General features: G+C 41.7%; 1 protein-coding gene across 3 annotated transcripts in view; it reads left to right on the plus strand.

Moving 5' to 3' along the window:
• Positions 1–22,099, plus strand: part of LOC307189089 (tumor necrosis factor receptor superfamily member 10A-like) — a 35,958-nt gene that overhangs the window by 4,704 nt on the left and 9,155 nt on the right. For 2 of the 3 annotated variants that reach the window (XM_079926830.1, XM_079926832.1), the window contains exon 2: positions 21,247–21,349. In XM_079926830.1, the coding sequence (XP_079782956.1) occupies positions 21,247–21,349 (103 nt within the window). Of the gene's footprint in view, positions 1–17,473; positions 17,688–21,246; positions 21,350–22,099 lie in introns of those variants that run through there. The other variant, XM_079926831.1, reaches the window with a different exon arrangement.

Here is a 22,099-nt window from a genome sequence, read left to right on the forward strand (position 1 = left end):
ATTGCACAGAGATCCTATCCTGAATTGCTGTTTCATCTTTTTCTGTGACTCCTTGATATTTAGTGGGAAATTGACAGACTATTTTTGAGGACAGGTTGTCAACTTCCTTTTTATTTTATTTACTTATTTACATGTATGTTAGATGATTTTGTATTTTTCCTACGTGCCTGTTATGGGCTGAATTGTGCTCCTCCACCACCAAATTCATATGTTTAAATCCTAACCGACAGTAGCTCAGAATAAGACTATGTTTGTAGATAGGGTCTTTAATTTATTTAATTTTTTAAATAAAAAATATTATTCAATTTATTTAAACTGAAAACCAAAACCATACAAAACAGTTCATCCATTTCACCCATCCTGCACTCCTACCCCACCTGTTGCAACCATCAATCTGTTCTCTGTATCTATGAGCTTTTTTTTAAAATTTTTTTTTAGATTCTGCATATAAGAGAGATCATATGGTATTTTTCTTTGTCTGACTTTTTCACCAAGCATAATGCCCTCAAGGTCCACCCACGTTGTCATGCATGGAGAGATTTAAATTTTTGTGGCGGAATAATATTCCACTGTGTTTATATATATATATATATATATATACCACAATTTCTTTATACATTCACCCATCAATGGACACTTCAGTTGTGTCCATTTCTTGAGTATTGTAAATAATACTGCAGTGAACATGGGGTGCTTATATCTTTTTTAGTTAGCGTTTTCATTTTCTTTGGATAAATACACAGAGGTGAAATTGCAGAATCATATAGTAGTTATATTTTTAACTCTTTGAGAAATCTGCATACTGTTTTCTATGGTGGTTGCACAAATTTGCATTCCCACCAACAGTACACAAGGGTCCCCTTTTCTTCACATCCTCCCCAACGCTTATTCTTTTTTTGTCTTTTTGATAATAGCCATTCTAACAGGTGTGAGGCAATATCTCATTGTGGTTTTGATTTGCATTTCCCTGATGATTAATGATGTTGACCATATTTTTATGTACCTATTGGCTATCTGTATGTCTTCTTTGGAAAAATGTCTATTCAGAACTTCTGCTAATTTTTAAATGGGATTGTTTGGGGGATTTTTGCTATTGAGTTGTATGAGCTCCTTATATATTTTGAATATTACCTGTTTATAAGATACATGATTTACAAATGTTTTCTCGCATTCAATATGTTGCCTTTTCATTTTGTTAACAGTTCCCTTTGCTGTGCAGAAGCTTTGTAGTCCCACTTTTTTATGTTTGCTTTTGTTGCTTTTGCTTTTGGTGTCAGATTCAAAAAATCATTGCCAAGATCAGTGTCAAGTTGCTTACTGTCTATGTTTTTTTCTAGGAGTTTTATGGTTTCAGTTCTTATGTTCAACTCTTTAATCCATTTTGGGTTGATTGTGTGTATGGTATAAGATAGTGGTCCAGTTCCATTCTTGTGCATGTTGCTGTCCAGTTTTCCCAACACCATTTACTGAAGAGAATGTCCTTTCCCATTGTATATTCTTGGCTCTCGTGGCATAAGTTAATTGACCATATGTGCATGGGTTTATTTTGGGGCTCTCTATTCTATTCCACTGATTTATGTGTCTGTTTTTATGCCAATACCATACTGTTTAATTGAAATAGCTTTATAATATAGTTTGAAATCAGGAAGCAAGATGCCTCCAGCTTTGCTTTCCTTTCTTAAGATGACTTTGGCTATTCAGGGTCTTTTGTGGTTCAGTACAAATTTTAATTCTTTGCTCTATTTCTGTGAAAAATGTCATTGAAATTTTGATAGAGATTGCATTGAATCTATAGATTGTTTTAGGTGTATGAACATTTTAACAGTATTGATTCTTTAAATCCATGGGCATGGACTATCTTTCCATTTATTTGTGTCTTCTTCAATGTAGTTTTCAATATACAGGCCTTTGACCTCCTTGGTTAAATGTATTCATAGGAATTTTCTTTTTTAGATGCAATTGTAAATTAGATTGTTTTCTTAATTTCTCTTTCTGCTGGTTTTTTATTAGTGTAAAGAAATGCAACCAGATGTTTTCATCTTGATTTTGTATCCTGTAACTTTACTGAATTCATTGATTAGTTCTAAGAGTTTTTTCGATGGCATTTTTAGGATTTTCTATACATAATATCATGTCATCTGTGACATGTGACAATTTTACTTACTCCTTTCCAATTTGGATGTCTTTTATTCCTTTTTCTTACCTAATCACTCTGGCTGGGACTTCCAATACTATGTTAAATAAAAGTGACAAGAGTGAGTGTCCTTATCTTGTTCCTGATCTTAGAAGAGGTAATTTTAGCTTTCCACCATTGAATATGATGTTTGCTGTGGCCTTGTCAGATATGGCCTTTATTATGTTGAGGTCTATTCCCTCTATATCTGCTTTGTTGAGAGTTTTATCATAAATCAATGTTGAATTTTGTCAGATGCTTTTTCTGCATCTATTGAGATGATCATATCATTTTTATTCTTCATCTTGTTAATGTGGTGTGTCACATTGACTGATTTGTGGATTTTGAACCATAGTTTGCATCCTTACAATAAATCCCACTTGATCATGTTGCATGGTCCTTTTAAGGTATTGTTGAATTCAGTTTTCTAATATTTTGTTGAAGATTTTGGCATCTATGTTCATCAAGGATATTAGCCCGTAATTTTCTTTGTGCATGTGTGGCTGGCTTCCAGTCATCCTGAATCTAGGCATTGAGATTTTCTCCTTTGGGATAGGACACGTCTTGGCACATGCTCAACTACTGGGAACACTTAAAAAATATAATAGGCTGCTTCAGCAATCCCAAAAGTTTGAGAGATGACTAAGAGCTGGGGGAGGGCTGAACAAAAAATTCATTGCCTACACAAGGCTACTTCTTCAAGACTGGGAGAGAGATGGTTGTTTCATCTACTGTATAGAAACAAACACAGAGAGTCAAGTGAAATGGAGAAACAAAGAAATCTGTTCCAAATGACAAAATAAGAAAACCTTAGGAAAAACGCTTAATGAAATGGAGATAAGCAAGTTCCTTGATAAAGAGTTCAAAGTAATGGTCACAAAGAAGCTTGCCGAACTGGGGACAATGAATGAACACAGTGAGAACTTCAACAAAGAGATGGAAAATATAAGAAATCTAAAACATTGGGATCCTTTTTTTTTTTTTTTAAAGACTGTCTTTGAAATTCAGAGTGTATTTTTCACTTGCAACACACCTTGATTCAGAGAAGCTATTTGAAGTGCTCCATCCCCACATGGGCCTAATGATTACTGTATTGGACAACACCACCTGGGTCTCTAGAACTGAGAGAAGAAAGTCCTAATCCCTGTCCTCAACGAGCTGCCAGTCAATGGAAGACACAAAGAGGCACAGAAGTAATACAATAAGGAGGGAAAAGCCTTCAGATAAAGCTCATGCCATCTGCCCCGGCAAAAAAACAATAGGAAAAAATTTACGCTGTGAAGAGTCAAATGGTGACCCAAAGAAAGGGGCTTCTGTGCTCTGGAATGCAAAGGTATTCTCCAGGAACTGAGCTGAAGACTTGCAGGAGCTGTCACGACCTGGGAGCCCATGTCCCAAGGCTTGACCTTCACCTCCAGGCTCTCCTCCTTCAGGTGACCTCACTCTTCCCTGCAGGATCTATCTGTCATTCTCATCTAATTCATACTTATCAGTAATGAAAGATACTCTAAAAAAACCAACTTTCAAAACCTTTCCTTAATAATGTGTTATGATGATGACACTTCCTATCAATGATAAAAAAGTGACTATTTAATAATGGTGATGGAGCAACTAGGATGACTTCTGAAAAATAATAGTGTCTTCCTTATGCTCTTCTTATATTAGAAAATTAAGACTAGATGGATCAATGAATTAATTGTAATATATGAAACAAAAAAGTACTGCAAAAATATGAGAAAAAAATTCTTACAAGTTCGGAGAGGGGAAAGGCTTCTTCAGTATGACAAGAAACTATAAAACTTGCCTAAAGTCAACTATATAAAAATTAAGAAGAAAGCTGCATGGAAGAAATCATGACAAAGTTAAAAACAAATTAGAAAAAAATACTCAGAATACAAAGCACACTTAGAAGTGCAATTTCCTTAATCTATAAGAATTCATAATGGGGACTTCCCTGGTGGTCCAGTGGTTAAAACTCCGAGCTTCTACTGCGAGGGGCACAGGTTCGATCCCTTGTCGGGGAACTAAGATCCCACACACTGCATGGTGTGGCAAAAAAAAAAAAAAAAGAAGATCAACAAGGAAATAGTAGACTTGCACAATACTATAAACCAACTAGACCTAGCAGACATCTATAGAGTACTTTAGTCAACCACAACAAAATACACATTCTTTTCAAGTGCACATGGAACATTCTCCAGATTAGACCATATGTGAGCTCATAGAACAAATATCAATAAATTTAAAAGGAGAGAGATAATAGAAAGTATACCCTCCCACCACAATGGAATGAAGTTAGAAATCAATAACAGGAAGAAATTGGGGAAGTTCACAGCTATGTAAAAATTAAACCACACTCCCAAATAACCAGCTAGTCAAAGAAGACATCAAAAAGGAAATTGGAAGATATTTTGAGATGAATGAGATTGAAGATACAGCATACCAAAACTTACGGGATATAGCTAAAGTAGCTGAAAACTTAGACAGAAATTTATAGCTGTAAATGACTACTTTAAAGGAAGAAGAAAGATCTCAACTCAATAACCTAATATTGTACTGTAAGACACTGAAAAATGAAGAGCAAACTAAAGGTAAAGCAAGCAGAGGAAGGAAATAATACAGATTAGAGCAGAAAGTAATGAAATTGAAAGTAGAAAAACAACAGAGTGTGTGCTGATGAGTGTGTGCTGGGCCTTGTGGTGCCCTAGCCCTTCTGCTTGCCCATGACCATGGTAGAAACAGGGAAAAGCCGATGCTGGTCAGGTCTCCTGTGCCATGGGGAAGGGGTGAAGGAGGGAGATCAGGGTCACGGAGGGGAAAGGAACCTGCTCCCGGCTATGGTAGACCAGCAGCTCTGTGAGATGTTATGCTACTTATTATCTGTCTTCTTTTCACTAGCTATATTCCTAAAACCTAAAACAGGCAGGCACAGAGTGGGTACTCCCATGTTTGTTGAACGATTAAATAAAGGCTGCATAGTATTCCACTGTGTGGCTGTTACATAATTTAGTAATAATCTGCATAACACTAAGAATTTTTGATTTTTTTCAAAATTATTATTACATTGAATATATGTGAAAATAAATCCATATATATTTTTCTGATCATGTAAATAGGGTGGCTTTCTAGAAGAATAGAATCTGGGTCAACCTGCAAAAGTATATTTTTACCGTAGACCTGCATACACACACTCACGTGGTCACGTGTACATCCGGTTGTGGTTCATATAGTTCAGTAGTTTTGATCTTATGTTGTGGGCCTTTTTTCATTTTTGCTAACTACAAAAAAATCGGTTTAAACTTGCATTTCTTTATTTTCATTATTTTTGTTTATGATTTTGGTCTTTTCTGCTTAGAGTCTTTCAAAGAAGACAAGCTATCATGCCTGTGCATTTTCTCACATACAGACAATAAGTTCCTAATTTTTTGTTATCATTTTATTTAGTCTAATATTTTAGTGTACAGAAATTTTCATTTTTAACTAGTGAAATTTGTAGATACAACACTTTTTAATTGCTTATAAGCTTAGGGAGACCCCATATAAGATGAAGTTCTCTAATCTCGTAGAGAATTTTTAGTTTTTTTAGCGTGTAGCTATAACCTAAATGGAATTTATTTTGTGATTGATATGATGTATTCCCTGAATTGTTCTGAGTCACTTTCTGGTTCTTCCAACCCCATTTAGCAATGGATTCTCCTATTTCTCTCTGCTTTTGGTCTGTCCTTGATCACAGTTCAAATGTTTATACAGACATTGGTCTCTTTCTGCCTAGACAGTTCCTTTTTGCTCATTTCTTGCTCAGTACACATTTTAACTTAATAACGTGAATGTAAAAAAAAAAAAAGAAAGAAAACAAACATTTAAAAGGTCAGTTATCCCTCCATCCTGATTAACTGCTTTGATATTTTTAAAAAGAGGTCAATACACGTTCAAAGTGAGAAAATTGAAATAGTACAGAAAGGTTCTCAGACAATAGTGAGACCTCTTTCACTCTTTTCCCAGCCCCCTGGCTCTTTTTATTTCAAGTAACTAGGAGAGGGAATTTCTTGTGATTGTTTGCCAGAATCTTTATGTATATGCCATGTATATATGCATATGCATATGTACAGCTGTATATTTTTACATGCAAGACATTATACTACGTAATATGCTCTTCCCAATGAAATTTTCTGATATATTTTAGTATGTAACAGAGCAAATACCTTTTCCTTACTTTTTTAAAACTTATAATTTTACCCAGGCAGAATTTAGAATTGTTTCACAAGATTTCCTCCACTCCCCCCCAAAAAATCATTGAAGTTTTTATTAAATTTATCTTAAAATTAAAAAATAATCTAGTAAGAATTTAGATATTGTCAATATTCAACATATTTCTTATGAAGATAGAATGTCAAGTCAAGTACAGTCGTCCCTCGGTTCCTGCAGGAAATTGGTTCCAGGAGTTCCCACATATGCCTAAGTCTGCAGATGCCCAAGTCCCTGATATAAAATGGCATGGTAAAGGCAGCCGTCCATACCCATGGGTTTTACATCTGTGGATTCAACCAACTACAGATAGAAATTTCAAAATGTGCAAATATGGAGAGCTGACTGTATATGTTTTGAAAATCCACATATAGGTGGATTCACAAAGTTGAAATCTGTGTTGTTCAAGGTTCAACTGTATTATAACTCAATTAAGATTTATGCTTTTCTTCACATAAATTATTACATTTTCTGGTCAAGGCTGTTCTCTTTGTATTTTAAGCATTTTGTAAGTTGGACCCTCTTGTCATAAATTTTCTGATTCAGTTTTAAACTCTACAATCATATCTAAAATAACGACTGTTTTACCTGCTCCATCCAAGAATCTGCCTCATTTTTTTTTTCACAACATGCTTCATAGGCTAGAGTTTTCAGAATAATGTTCAACTATCCTTAGAAAAAGCAGGTGTTTTCGTATTGAATGGACTCTCTTGGAGAGGCCCTTAGTATTTAACCATTAAGAACAAGGTTGGGGATAAAAGGTCATACTGTATAGCACAGAGAACTATGTTCAATATCCTATGATAAACCATAATGGAAAAGAATATTAAAAAATATATATATGAATAACTGAATCACTTTGCTGTACAGCAGAAATTAACACAACATTGTAAATCAACTGTACTTCAGTAAAAATTAAATTAAATTTTTTTTAAAAGAATGAGGTTGGGACTTCCCTGGTGGCACAGTGGTTGGGAGTCCACCTGCCGATGTGGGGGGCGCGGGTTTGTGCCCCGATCTGGGAGGATCCCGCATGCCGCGGAGCAGCTGGGCCCGTGAGCCATGGCCGCTGAGCCTGCGCGTCCGGAGCCTGTGCTCCATGATGGGAGGGGCTGCGGCGGTGGGAGCCCTGCGTACCGCAAAAAAAAAAAAAAAAAAAAAAAGAATGAGGTTGGGTCTTGGGTTCATGTAGAAATTCTTATCATTGTGGATGCAGCCTCCGATTTTGAGATGGTTTCAAAAAATCAAAATTGGTGCTTAATTTTACCAAATATCTTTCCACCTTCCATAGAGACTATCAGATGCTTTCATTCCCTTATTTAGACTATTGATATGGTACATTATTACTGATCAAAGCACCTTTGCATTTGTGGAATAACCTTTACTTCTATTTTCCAAAGTGCCCTCATGTATATTCTTCACTTGAGTCACATATAGCCTGGGATGGAGTGCCTGTCTCCTGACGGGTTGGTGAGAAAGGACTGGAAGGGGCAGAAGGGAGCTGTGTGGAGTGCTGGGAATGTTCTGTGTCTTGATTGGGTGATAACTACTCAGCTGCATACAGCTGTCAAAGCTGGAGCAGACACTTAAGAAGTGAGGATTACTGTAGGGAATGTGTCCATTAAAAAAATATCAAAAGGAACCAAAACGAAATTGTAGGGCTGAAAAGTCAAATAGCTGAAGTGAGAAATCCACACTAGAGGTGTTTAACCACACATTTGACAGGTAGAAGAAAGGATCAGTGAACTTGAAGACAGGACAAAAGAACACAGGGCAGATAGCCCATGCACGTGCATGGGAGTGGAAGAATTGATTTAGGAAATCACAGTGTCCCTGGTTTATCTCTTCTCCTTGAAAGGGAAGCAGTTGATAATCCCTTTGAAGAGTTTGTCAATAATATCAAACAATACAAGAAAGGCCATCAGCTACAAAATATTTACATATTTATGAATCCATGACCAAAATATGTAATTTTAAATAAAAATAAGTGTGTGTATTTTTCTCCCCCATCCTCCTGCTCTCCTCTGGAGCAGTGCTGAGTGACCCAGGTGCAGGGGTGTGTTTTCTTGCTGTGTGACCGGCTCCTTCCTTCTACCCTTTATGCCTCAGTCTCACCTTACATGAGTGTGTCTCCTGCTCTGACTCTGGATTTCCAGGCGCCAGGTTCCTGGGGAACTAGAGTCCAGCCCCTCCTCCCTCCTTCTCCTCCCTGCCCTTCCCCTGGGAGAGGGACCCCAGCCTGGCCTGGCTTCCCCACAGCCTCCCCAGGTGATGTCTGTGGGCCACACCTGGGCCTGCTGGGCTCCCTTGAGGTGCAGACTGGCTCTGACAGAGCTGCTGGGAAGGGGGGGTGGGGCCCTGCTTGCTGGGGTCATTCTGTGACCCCTCACCCTCCTGCAGCTCCTGGGCCACCTTCCCTTTCTGTCCCCACTGTCCTTTCTGCATCCTCATCAGTGGGCCCAGTGGCTCAGCCCTGCAACCTCACAGAGACCCATTTCTTCTCCCCTGGACTTTAGGCCCTAGCTCTCCTTCTCACTTAGAGTTTCTGGAAGGCTTCATGGTCCCACCTCTGTCCCCTTCCCAGAACCAAGGTGCTGAGTACACAGCTGCATCCCCCACACCCAGAGGCTGCCCTTCTGCCCCTGCCCATTGGTACCTCAGCCTCACCCTGAAGACACGGAAACCACAACCTGCTGTTTTACTCTTCCATAGTCCTTGAGTACCATCTCTCCCCTCCTCCACAATCTGCTCCTGCTCAGTTATCCCCCTTTCTCCTTCCCTTTTGCTCCAAACCAGTACTACGTGTCCTCTTACTATAGGGCATTCCCATTCTCCAGCCTTGTACCTTTTCTCCTGCATTTCACATTTGCCCCAACTTCCCCACCCCAACGCAGACAATAAACCTTCTGTGGGGTCACCTCTGAAGGTGAGGAAGATACCCTGCATTCCCAAGATGGCAAGTGTCCATTGCTATGTTGGAGCCCTGCAACCATCCCCTCCCCCAATGCTCAATCAATCACCAGCATCCTGATAGCCAAGAACTTGTGAATATATTTGAAAATATATCTTCAGTTAGATTCTTGATCATGTTCTTAAGGTAACTTCCTAGAAGAAGTGGAATATTGAGTTAAGATATAGAGGTATTTTTTTCCTCTACACACACACACACACACACACACATACGTGCACACATGCACATATGCATGCACACACACACACACACGTGCACTATTTTGGTTCCTACCAACAGCTCGTTCATTTTGGTCTGGAGATTTTGGGGGAGCTATGGTCAGGGTTCCTCACAATTGATTCCGTGCACTCGTTTATCCCCATGCTGGAGAAAGGTCAGGCGCAGGACTGGGGTTGAGGAGGCAGAGGGTCATGCTGGGGCTGGGAAGCGGCAGGTCTGCACAGAGCTCTCCAGGGCCCTGCAGGTGGATGAGGACAGACCCTGGCAAAGTATTCACACCTTGAGAGGGATCAGGGCATCCTTAGGGAGGGAATGTCCTCACCACAGGGTGGGAAGATCCCTGGAAGGGAAATGGCCCAGACAAAGCTCACCTCCATCCCTGGTTTGCAGCAGCAAGCAGGGACCTACATCTCCTGGCTCCTGAGGTTTCCCTGGGAAAATCCCTTCCTGCACCCACTGCTGTCTTGTGAGTTGTTCAGTCATTACTACCATTATGGTTTTCTAACTTCCCTTATTCAAAGAAAAGAAGTGTACTGAAATTAGTGTATCAATTTAGAGGAGAAAAATATTCACTTATATACCTGATCATTAACTTTACGCTTAACATCTTCCATCTATATCTGCTTACTTTTCTCTGTCATATGGGCCCAAGTCCTAATCTACCTTACTGCCATTTAGAATGTAGAATATTGCAGTACTGCCAACAGGTGGGATCTTTAACAATATCCAAAGGTATGTTTAAGGGAGAACATGCAGGATTCTTATTTCATTTTGAAAGTCAGGCACAATATATATCCAGTATTTCAGTGTACATTAGGAAAACAACCAGCTCATCAAACTTGTGCTTTAGGGTTTGGAACCCTTTCTATTCTTGTACCTTGTCTTGTACATGTTTTAATGATCCATTACTAGGTTACTTTTACGTCAAATTTTCTTCTGATTTTAAAATAATCCATGAGGCAGACACACCCTGAGATGACCACCAATGAGTCCAGCCCTGTGTAATCCCACCTGAGGGTATGGACAGAATCTGACTTCCTTCTCACCAAGAAAATGCCAAGGTGATAGGATGTCACCCCCTGACTGGGTTACATTATGTGGACAAAGGGATAGGATGCCACTCTTTGTTTCTATTAGTTGCATCCTCCGTCCACTAAATCTCCAACCAGACTCCTTCTCTCTCCACATACTCCCTGTGTCACGCAGTCACTAGGGGGCCTAGTGATGGTGACACTCAGCATACGCAGGAACGTCATGAGATTTCCTCTGAGGCCAGAGCACTCAGAAGTGCTCCTACAGCACCCACAAAGGCTGTTCAGACCCTGACCACCAGGCAGGCCCAAAAGGGCCAGAGGTAGGGGGCGGTGGGTGAACTCATGCCCACTGGCTCCAGTGAGGTGGTCTCTACACTTGCGTGGTTCTGATTCTTCTAGCTGGCCAATAATCCAGGCAGAAGAAGTTCTGGAGGATCCTAGGTCACCTTCCTCATGGAGAACCTAAAACCCCTTCAACACTCACCATGCATTTAATTTTCTCCTTCTCTCTTTTGGGAATATAAGATGAACAGGAATGTTGTTAGCAACAGTTCTCAAATAAGTCTCATCAAAATTTGTGTGTACATATTGTAGAAAATAAATGTCCCATTATTGCAACAATCAGATAATACATAAATGTTCCTATAAGAAATCTCTCTCCAGCATTGTCCTGGTTGGCTCTTGACTTAAGCTAAGGACAGGGAGGAATCTGTCCATGAAAAGATGCCCAAAAGAGGTGATGGGGTGACACATGAGGTCACCCATCCGAGTCACGTCTGTCCCGGGAGAAAGAGTAATGAGTGTCACAACTACTGCCCTCCTGAAAAGCAGATTCACTCTTGTGGCTTCCTCTTGGTGTCCTTCCCCAAAAGGGGAGGGCTCCACATATGACTGGGCTTTTGAAAGCATAGTTCACTCACAAGAGAGGTCTGAGAGCAGCCGAGTGGTATTTGAATGTTGTGTAATGTTTTTTGATTGTAACTAAAGGGCAGTAGTTACCCTTTGCTGATCTAGATGTGTCTTCCTTATCTGGAAGTTCTCTGCGTGGTATAATTCACAAGAATCTGAAAACTCTTCCTCTAAGATCAGGAATAAGACAAGGATACCCACTCTCACAGCTTTTATCCACATAGTACTAGCCAGAGGAATTAGGCAAGAAAAAGAGATAAAAGGCATCCAAATAGGAAATAAAGGGAGATGCAAGAGGGAGGAGATATGGGGATATAAGTATATGTATAGCTGATTCACTTTGTTTTAAAGCAGAAAATAACACACCATTGTAAAGCAATTATACTCCAATAAAGATGTTAAAAAAATAGGAAAGTAAGAAGTAAAACTGTCACTATTCTCAGAGAACATGATATTATATATAGAAAACCCTCAAGACTCCATTAAAAACTCTTAGAACTAATAAATGAATTCAATAAAGTTATCTTTATTGATATAAATATCTATTGTATTTCTTTACACTAATAATAAACCCTCAGAAAGTGAAATTAAGGAAATAATGTCATTTACAATTGCATCAAAAAGAATAATATTCCTAGGAATAAATTTAACAAAGGAAGTGAAAGATCTGTATATTGAAAACTACAAGACATTGAAGAAGATACAAATAAATAGAAAAATAGTAAATGTTCATGGAATTGATGAATCAATATTGTTAAAATGTTCATATACCCAAAACAATCTACAGATTCAATGCAATCCCTATCAAAATTTCAATCGCATTTTTCACAGAAATAGAAAAAAATGATCTTGACACTTGAGGTAAGGAAGATGGCAGAGTAGAAGGACATGCTCTCACTCCCTCTTTCGAGAACACCAGAATCACAACTAACTGCTGAACAGTCATCGCCAGGAAGACACTGTATCTCACCAGAAAAGATACCCCACATGCAAAGGCAAAGGAAAAGCCACAATGAGATGGTAGGAGGGGCGCTATCAGAATAAAATCAAATCCCATAACTGCTGGGTGGGTGACTCACAAACTGGAGAACACTTATACCACAGAAGTCCACCCACTGGAGTGAAGGTTCTGAGCCACACATCAGGCTTCCCAACCTGGGGGTCTGGCAACAGGAGGAGAAATTCCTAGAGAATCAGGCTTTGAAGGCTAGCGAGATTTGATTGCAGGACTTCGGCAGGACTGAGGGAAACAGAGACTCCACTCTTGGAGGGAACACACAAAGTAGAGTGCATATCAGGGCCCAGGGGAAGGAGTGGTGTCCCCATAGGACTGAACCAGACCTACCTGCTAGTGTTGGAGGGTCTCCTGCAGAGGTGGGGGGCAGCTGTGGCTCACCAAGGGACAAGGACACTGGCAGCAGAAGTTCTGGGAAATACGCCTTGGTGTGAGCCCTCCCAGAGTCTGCCATTGGCCCCACCAAAGAGCCCAGGTAGGCTCCAGTGTTGGGTCACCTCAGGCCAAACAACCAACAGGGAGGGAACCCAGCCCCACCCATCAGCAGACAAGTGGATAAAAGTTTTACTGAGCTCTGCCCACCACAGCAACAGCCAGCTCTACCCACCACCAGTTCTTCCCATCAGGAAACTTGCACAAGCCTCTTAGACAGCCTCATCCACCAGAGGGCAGACAGCAGAAACAAGAAGAACTACAATCCTGCAGCCTGTGGAACAAAAACCACACTCACAGAAAGATAGACAAGATGAAAAGGCAGAGGGCTGTGTACCAGATGAAGGAACAAGATAAAACCCCAGAAAAACAACTAAAGGTAATGGAGATAGGGGACCTTACAGAAAAATAATTCAGATTAATGATAGTGAAGATGATCCAGGACCTTGGAAAAAGAATGGAGGCAAAGATCGAGAAGATGCAAGAAATGTTCAAAAAGACCTAGAAGAATTAAAGAACAAACAAACAGAGATGAACAATACAATAACTGAAATGAAAAATACACTAGAAGGAATCAATAGCAGAATAACGGAGGCAGAAGAACGGATAAGTGACCTGGAAGACAGAAGGGTGGAATTCAATACTGCAGAACAGAATAAAGAAAAAAGAATGAAAAGGAATGAAGGCAGCCTAAGAGACCTCTGGGACAACATTAAACGCAACAACATTCACATTATAGGGGTCCCAGAAGGAGAGAGAGAGAAAGGGCTCGAGAAAATATTTGAAGAGATTATAGTCGAAAACTCCCCTAACATGGGAAAGGAAAGAGCCGCCCAAGTCCAGGAAGCACAGCGACTCCCATACAGGATAAACCCAAGGAGAAACACGCCGAGACACATAGTAAGCAAATTGGCAAAAATTAAAGACAAAGAAAAATTAAGGACAAATTTTATACACTGAAGTGTATAAAATGGATGAGTAATAAGAAAAAAAATAAAAATAAACATTAAATAAATAAAATAATCTTAAATTTGTATGGAACCACCAAAGACCCCAAATAGCGTAAACAGTCTTAAGAAAGAAGAACATAGCTAGAGGCATCCTGCTTCCTGATTTCAAACTATATTTCCAAGTTATTGTAATTAAACAGTATGGTATTGGCATAAAAACAGACACATGGATCAATGGAATAGAATAGAGAGCCCAGAAATAAACCCATGCATATATGGTCAATTAATTTATGCCAAGGGGGTCAAGAATATACAATGGGGAAAGGATGTCTCTTCAATAAATGGTGTTGGGAAAACTGGAAAGCCACATGCAAAAGAACGAAACCGAACCGCTATCTTACCCCATACACAAAAATTAACTCAAAATGGATTAAAGATTTGAACGTAAGAACTGAAACCATAAGACTCCTAGAAAGAAAATGTAGGCAGTAAGTTCCTTGACATTGGTCCTGGCAATGATTTTTTGAATCTGACACCAAAAGGAAAAGCAACAAAAGCAAACATAAACAAGTCAGACTACATCAAACTAAAAAGCTTCTGCACAGCAAAGGAAGCCATCAACTAAACAAAAGGGCAACATCCTGAATGGGAGAAAATGTTTGCAAATCGTATATCTGATAAAAGGCTGATATCCAAAATATATAAGCAACTCATACAACTCTATAAGATAAACCAAACGATCCAATTAAAAAATTGGCAGAAGATCTGAACAGATATTTTTCCAGAGAAGACATACAGATGGCCAGCAGGTGCATGAAAAGATGTTTAATATCACTAATCATCAGGGAAATGCAAATCAAAACCACAATGAGATATCACCTCACACCTGTTAGAATGGCTATTATCAAAAAAACCCAGGAAATAACAAGTATTGGTGAGGCAGTGGAGAAAAGGGAACCCCTGTGCACTCTTGGTAGGATGGTAAATTGGTGCAGCCACTATGAAAAATTATGGAGGTTCCTCAGAACATTAAAAATGAAACTACCATATGATCCAGCAATTCTACTTCTGGGTATTTATCTGAAAAAAATGAAGACACTAACTGGAACACACCCATGTTCATGGCAGCATTATTTACAATAGCCAAGATCTGGAAACAACCTAAGTGTCCATCAATAGATGAATGGATAAAGAAATTGTGGCATATATATATGTATACACACACACACACAGACATACACACAACGTGCTATTATCCAACCATAAAAAGAATGAAATCCTGCCATTTGTGAAAACATGGATGGGCCTTGAGGGCATTATCCTAAGTGAAATAAACCAGACAGAGAAAGAGAATACAATATAATCTTTCTTACATATAAAATCTTAAAAAAAAAAAACCCAAAAAACCCCCAAATCAAGTTCACAGATACAGAGAACAGGTTGATGGTTGCCAGAGGTGGGGAGGGCGGGTGGGCGGGGGTGGAGAAATGGGTGAAGAGGGTCAAAAGGCAAAAAGAAAAGAAAAAAGGACTGTATGCAAACGGAGAGTTAAGAGACTCAGAGACAGCTCCATGACTGTGGGCTTTTGCACAGGGGCTGGGGAGGATTTCCTCTGGCTGGTTGGAATGTCTCTTGCTTCCTCTTCGTTCTCAGTGCCATGGTAGGTGACGAGGCTGGGGGGTACCCAAGACCTCCACCAGCCTGAGTCATCAGTTCCATCCAGTCTGCCTTGGATTCTCTCTGGCAGCTCCCCTCCCCAGGAGCAGCTTAGACTCCCCTTCCTCTAGTTGGACTGTTACTAGAAGACCTGCCTCAGGCCACCGGCGTCAAGGGGCAGTGTGTAAAATATTTTAAAAATGTTTTTAATTAAAAAAAACTTTCCTCAAGTCACACAGGGATTTATTGACTCAGGGATGATTAGAACCCAGAGGTCTCCAGTGGACATGTTGGTATTCTGGTCCGCAATTAAAAAAAAGAAAAAAAAATCAAATATAGGGTCTGGTTGGGGGCATTGCTGTGACAAACAGCTAATACAGAAGCACTTCCCTACGAGGCTTCTGGGCCCTCACCAGGCTTCTGAGGGGGCAGCTTCCAGAACACCTCCCAGTTGTGGTCCCCCCCCACTTCACCCCACCACTACCACCATGCAGCAAAGGACAGGGACCCTTGTTCCCAATCTGCAACATCCTAATAGGAAGTAGGCCTGTGGAGCAAAATGATGAAGGAAAGAAAGGAAAGGCATAGAGGGAAGAGGAGGATGACTTACTCTGCTTTGAACCAGGCTCACCGGGAATAGATTATTCCTTTCAGTGGAAGAGGTTTTCATAATAAAGGTTCCTTTCTCTTTATTTTGCATCATTATATCTGAAAGGTGCCGTAACAGACTTTGATGGAACTTTAAAATTTTTTTTAACAAAGTATTTGTACCTGCATTGTGTTGTAAATGCTCACACCCCCCTAGGATAGAGGGCCCAGCACCAGTGAAGAATGGGGGACAGACTCGGGCTTGGGAACAGCACCATGGAGTCCATGGCAAGAGCCCGCAGATATCAGAGGCCCAGACACTGGAGGGTGAGGGAGAGGGTAGAGGAAGATGCTGGGAACCCTGAGGGGGTATTCACCAGGGTCCAAATGTTCTATCAGGTACAACTTCAGGTTTATAAAACAAACGTGATGAAAGTAAATTTATACAGCCATGCTAATGATAATTAAGGTCCTTAAAAAGTAGAGTTCACAACAGGAAAATATAGTGTGTATCCTTTGCCTTTAAATAAATACTTATTTGTAATTCGATAGTAAATTGATCATTAACATTAATTACGTGAATAGGCCCAGGGCAAAAAATCCCACCAGGTCTCTCTCATTCTCTAAGCACTTAAATCTCAGAAAGTGCAAGTGAGTCTGGCAGTCTACTCATTTTTCTAACAATTCAAGGTTTCTTAGTTCACACCCCTACAATACGTGCAGGGCATCCACTCTGTGCCAAGGGGGGCTGGAGGCGCTCCGCAGACTCTCGCGGGGGGGGGGGGGGTCTACTTCTTGGGAGTCCCTGTTCTCTGGCCTCCTTGGGGCCCTGGTCAATGGAAGGGGGGCGGGGAGGAGCAGAAGCTGAGAGTGGGCAGAAGGCGGTAGTCAGAAGACAGGTGGTTCAGGGTTTATGAACGGGTGGGGCATTTGCCCTGCAAAGGGGCAGGGTCAGGACCCGCCTTGAACGCAGATTCTGAATCTCACAGCCCGGATCACAACAGAGCATGTGGGAGGTGCCCTGTCCCCACCTCCAAAGGCACATCCCCGGGCATCAGCCGCCAAAGCAGGCAGTTTCCTCTTTGAAACAGAGGTGCCGTCAAGGTCGCTGGGCTCCTCTCCTGAGCCACACGCGATTGGCTAGAAGTGGTGAATGTTTACGTCACCTCGACGGAAGGCGTAGCTCATTCGCCCCCGCGGGTGACGCAACCCGAGGATATAAAGCTAGCGTCAGGCTGAATCATTAGACCATAGAGCCCTGCCCCGCGCATCCCATAGGCGGCAGGGACGATCCCGCGCCCCACGAAGCACACTTTCATTCCTGATGGCTACTCCGCGGCGACCTGGACAGCGAGCGCCCCGCGACCGCACGTGGCAGCGGGCACAGAGCACACAGGCCGCCTCGAGCACCCGGGCAGGGCGCACCCCCGGTCCCAGGCCTCGGCTGCGGGGCCCCTTGGTTCTCATCTTCTTCGTCCTGGGTGTCCTGCTGTCGGTGAGCTCCCGCCGCGAGTCCCGGCTCCAGATGGCGCGCTCCGTGGCCGGGAAGGGGCGGGGGCGAGGGGGGCGGGACACGGCTGGGCATGTCCCGGCAGCACCCACCCGGGCGAAGCCCAAGTACAGGGGGTGAGGGGGTGGCGGAGTGCGGATCCGGGGCTGGCAACATCTACCTGCGGCCCCGAAGGAGAAGAGCCCGCTCTCCGCCTCCGGGTCCTTGGAGGGTCTGGCCTCCAGATTGGTCCCAGGAGAGCATCAGCGAGTGACAGACAGATCGCCTTTTCTTTCTCTTCCCCTTTCCTTCCTCCGATCCTCCTCACTCTTTTTCTCTCTCTCTTTTTATTTTGCACTACGTTTAACTTTTAAAACGTGTCCTTTGTAAATCGATTAACCGTGTAGGCCCCTGCCTTCCCCCACCACTGCCTTAAGCTCCTTTGAATTTCCTTTTCCCTGAAAGGGGAGCAACCCTTAACGTTGCTTGCTGTTTGTTGCAATTTATGGGTGCTGTGTAGAAACCATCAGTCAACCCACAGTTGGGACCAGATTCTCACCACTTCTTTAGGAGGCGAGCTGGAGGCTCTGGGGGCGATTTATCACTATCAGTGTGCATCCTAAAGAAACTCACTATGGAAAAAAATGTGCCTCCTTCCACTGCTTTCTCCGGTGGTTTGAGGCTCTTTTCGAAGTTTCTTATATGTTCACAGAAAAAAAAAAAAAAATTAAGGGCCTAACAAGGTTACAGGAATCATGAAAATGTGTACTTTTCATTGTACAAATTAGTACTAAAAATCAGAAAAGAAATAGCGTTTTGTATTCACAAAAAAATATAGACTTAGTTTTTAAAATTATCAGTTTATCATAGGTAGGATTCATGTTGAACACGGCTTGATGAATGGCTCTGGGTGCCTGTACGCACTGTCGAGTATCCCTGTAGCCATGTGCATTGTCCGTTAGGTAGCTCCTTAGAAGTGGAACTGCTGTCAGCAGGTTAGATAATTTTACACTTTTGTTTAGATAAGGATAAACTGGCCTCCAAAAGAAGGCTGGACGATTTTACCTCACACCGAGAGTCCACAAGTGTGCCTGTTTCCCTACCCCTTTGCCACATTAAACTTTAATTCTTTGCTAGTCTAAGAAGTAAAAATGGGGCACCACAGTGCTGTGGTTTTGATTCCTCAGTGCCAGTAGAGATTTTCAAAGATCCGTGAGATTTCTGAGACTGGGGGTGGATGACCAGGAGACCCCAGATTAGGCAGCAGGGGAGGGGGCAAAAATACAAACAGTAAAAGAACTGACAAAAATCTTGCACAAATTCTTTCAGACAACATAAGAGTTCTTCAGTAGATTCTAAGCCCAGCATAACCCTAATAGTGAAACCTGACAAAAACATTTGAAAAGAAGAAAAATATTAATATGTTTCAATATCCTTCCTAAAAACAGAGGCAGAATTCCTTAACAAAACAAATAGTAAACTAAATTCAGGAATATTTAAAGAAGAAAACATGCCATGACCAAGTGGGTTTAGTCACAGGAATAACATCTGAAAATGAGTCTGTTTTTCACTATGCTAACACCATGAAGGAGAAAAACTATATGAACAGCTTAACAGATGCAGAAAAAGCATTCGACAACTCTTAACCTCCCTGTCATGCTAAAACCTCTCATTATATCAGGGCAGAAGAGACCTTCCTCCATCTGATGAAGGCCGCTTCCTCTTGGAGTCACATAGGAGATTAGGATAACCTAGAAAGGGGTGTGAAGGAATGTTCTGTAGTCATGCTAATTTCCAGGATCTAGATAGAGGGTTTGGGTTTCCCAAGTGTATGTATTTTTAAAAACTGTTTGAATGGTACCCTTAAGAATTGTGCATTTCTTTCTTTGTAAATCTTAACACTGAAAAAAACTGTAAAGAAATATGGAGCTCAAGTTACTGACAATGCTGAAGTATTGAGTTGCAGACGTGAATTTCATCATAAAAATAAGACACATAGGAGAATGGACAGAGGGATAGATAAAGAAAGAAATTTGGGGCTTCCCTGGTGGCGCAGTGGTTAAGAATCCGCCTGCCAGTGCAGGGGACACGGGTTCAAGCCCTGGTCCGGGAAGATCCCACATGCCGTGGAGCAGCTAAGCCCGTGCGCCACAACTACTGAGCCTGCGTTCTAGAGCCCGCGAGCCACAACTAGAGAAAGCCCGCGTGCAGCAACGAAGACCCAACGCGGCCAAAAATAAATAAAAATTAAATAAATTAATTTAAAAAAGAAAGAAATATGTGATAAAGCAAATATAGCAAAATGTTAGTTACAGAATCTAGGTGGTGAGTATATGAGAGTTTACCGTACAGATCTTTAAACTTTGTTGGATGCATGAAAATGTTCATAATAAAACATTGAGGGAGAGCGCCTGTGAGAGGAGAACCAGGAAAGAGAGGAGGGAATAGGACTGTGAAGGCAGGGAAAGGAGATTCCACCAACTTGTGGGGAGTCAGAGGAGGCCCAGCCTGGGGAAGGGACGACTTAGAGGACGTACGTATGTGGGCTTAGCTGTCCCCAAATACTTGACAGACTTTTCTGTGGAAGAGAGCTGCATTTTATCTTTTTTAGATCCAGGCAGTTGAACTGGGCTCAACGTAAGCTGTTTCCATCTTAACTGTGTTTTTCTTTCTTTCTTTTTTTTCCCTTAATTTCACTTTCTATTTTGTCACTCCCAGGTTAAAGCAAAGTTGCAAAGACTATACAACCCCCACCCCTTTTTCCTGTACCATGTGAAAAATAGCTGCTGATATGATAGATCCCATGACTGAAGAATGTATATTTCCTACAAATGAGGACATTCTCCCCCAAAACTACTACACAGCCTTCAACATCAGAACACTAACATCAACACGTTAATCCTCATCAAATCCTCAGACTCCATTCAGATTTTTTCGACTGGCCCCATTGTGTCATTGTTAGCGTGGAGACTCATCTCAAAACTCTGTATTGCTATTTCTTCTTCCTCTATGTGACTCATGTGGAACGCTAGCAGCTTCCTTTCCAGGACAGCTTGTCCGGTTAAAGCCAAAAGTTCATTACTCAACTGTGATCCTGTATCCTGATTTTGAAAAAGTGTGTGCATAGCATGACTCATTTGTGAAAATGTGTGTGTGCGCGCACGGACGCGCACGTGAGAAAGAAAGAGAGCGAGCCTGAGAGTATTACACGTATGGTCAAATAGAAGGAGTAAAGACACAAAATAATGGATGTTTTCTCTAACTGGGGGGATCCCTGTGGTTTCTGTGTTCTTATAAAAAATTTTTCCTTGCCCATGCTTTCTGGAATAAACATATTTTATTTTATTATAAGAGAAAGGAATACCAGGAAAAAAATTTATGTGTAAGTTACTTGGTAGCACAAAAGGCCAGGGGACAAACATGAAAAGAATGAGAGTTTATAGCTGGAAGAAAGGCCCCAGTTCTGTTTCATTTTGCAGGCTGTGGTCAAGGGACTGTGGGATACATCCTGGGAGGGATGAGAGTCTGAAAGCCACTCATGCCTGTCCCTGCTTTGTCTCCACAGATTGCAGCTGCTTCAGCCATGCCCATAAGGCAGGAAAAATTTCACCAGCAATTAGCTTCCCCGCAGGGAGGGAAACACAGCCGCTCAGAGAAGTGTCTACCAGGTACATTCTAAGACTGATCTCCAACCCTTACCGCACCCTTATCTTCATGTCCTTCTGGTCCTCTGATTCCTGCAGTTCCCGGCTCTTATTCCACAGGCATTTACTGGAAGTCTTCCGTGTGCCAGGCGCTGTGCTAGTGGAGGGCACGAGGCCCCCGCCCTCCTGGAACACTCCTCCTAGGATGGTACCCAGACAGATGGACAGATATGACAGTCAGAGAGATGAGATAGAAACCGTGAGGATAATTGAGTGATGGGTGGGACAGAGTCGGGGTTGGTGAGGCCTCCTGGGGATGGTGACTTCGGTGCAGAGAGCCAGGTAGAGTGCTCCTGAGGGGGCCCCGGGAACTGTCACCCCAGGGGGCAGGGCTGGGCTTGTTTGAGCAAAGCTAGGGGGCAGCTGGGGTGAGTGGAGGGTGGAGAGGTCACCGGGACAGGTGGGAGGAGGCCATAAACCCTGAACACTGTGAAGGGAGCATGAGTTTTATTTTTTTAGTGAGGTATTAAAGTAAGTAAAAATCTCACTGTTTTATATCGATACATGTTGAAATGATACTGTGTTGGATATTGCCTCTTTCTTTTTACTCTTTAATGTGCCAACTGTGAATGTGCTTTTATGTGTGGCTTGTAATATATTCCTGTTGGCAGTACTGGTCTAAGGTACGTGGTAGATGCAGAATCAAAAGGTTAAAGCCAGGTCAGGGAGAGTTCTCTGTGTGGATTCCACGGATGGCTGAAAGAGGCAGCCCTG

Source organism: Stenella coeruleoalba (assembly GCF_951394435.1).
Source record: "Stenella coeruleoalba genome assembly, chromosome: 7".
Taxonomy (NCBI): Eukaryota; Metazoa; Chordata; class Mammalia; order Artiodactyla; family Delphinidae; genus Stenella; species Stenella coeruleoalba.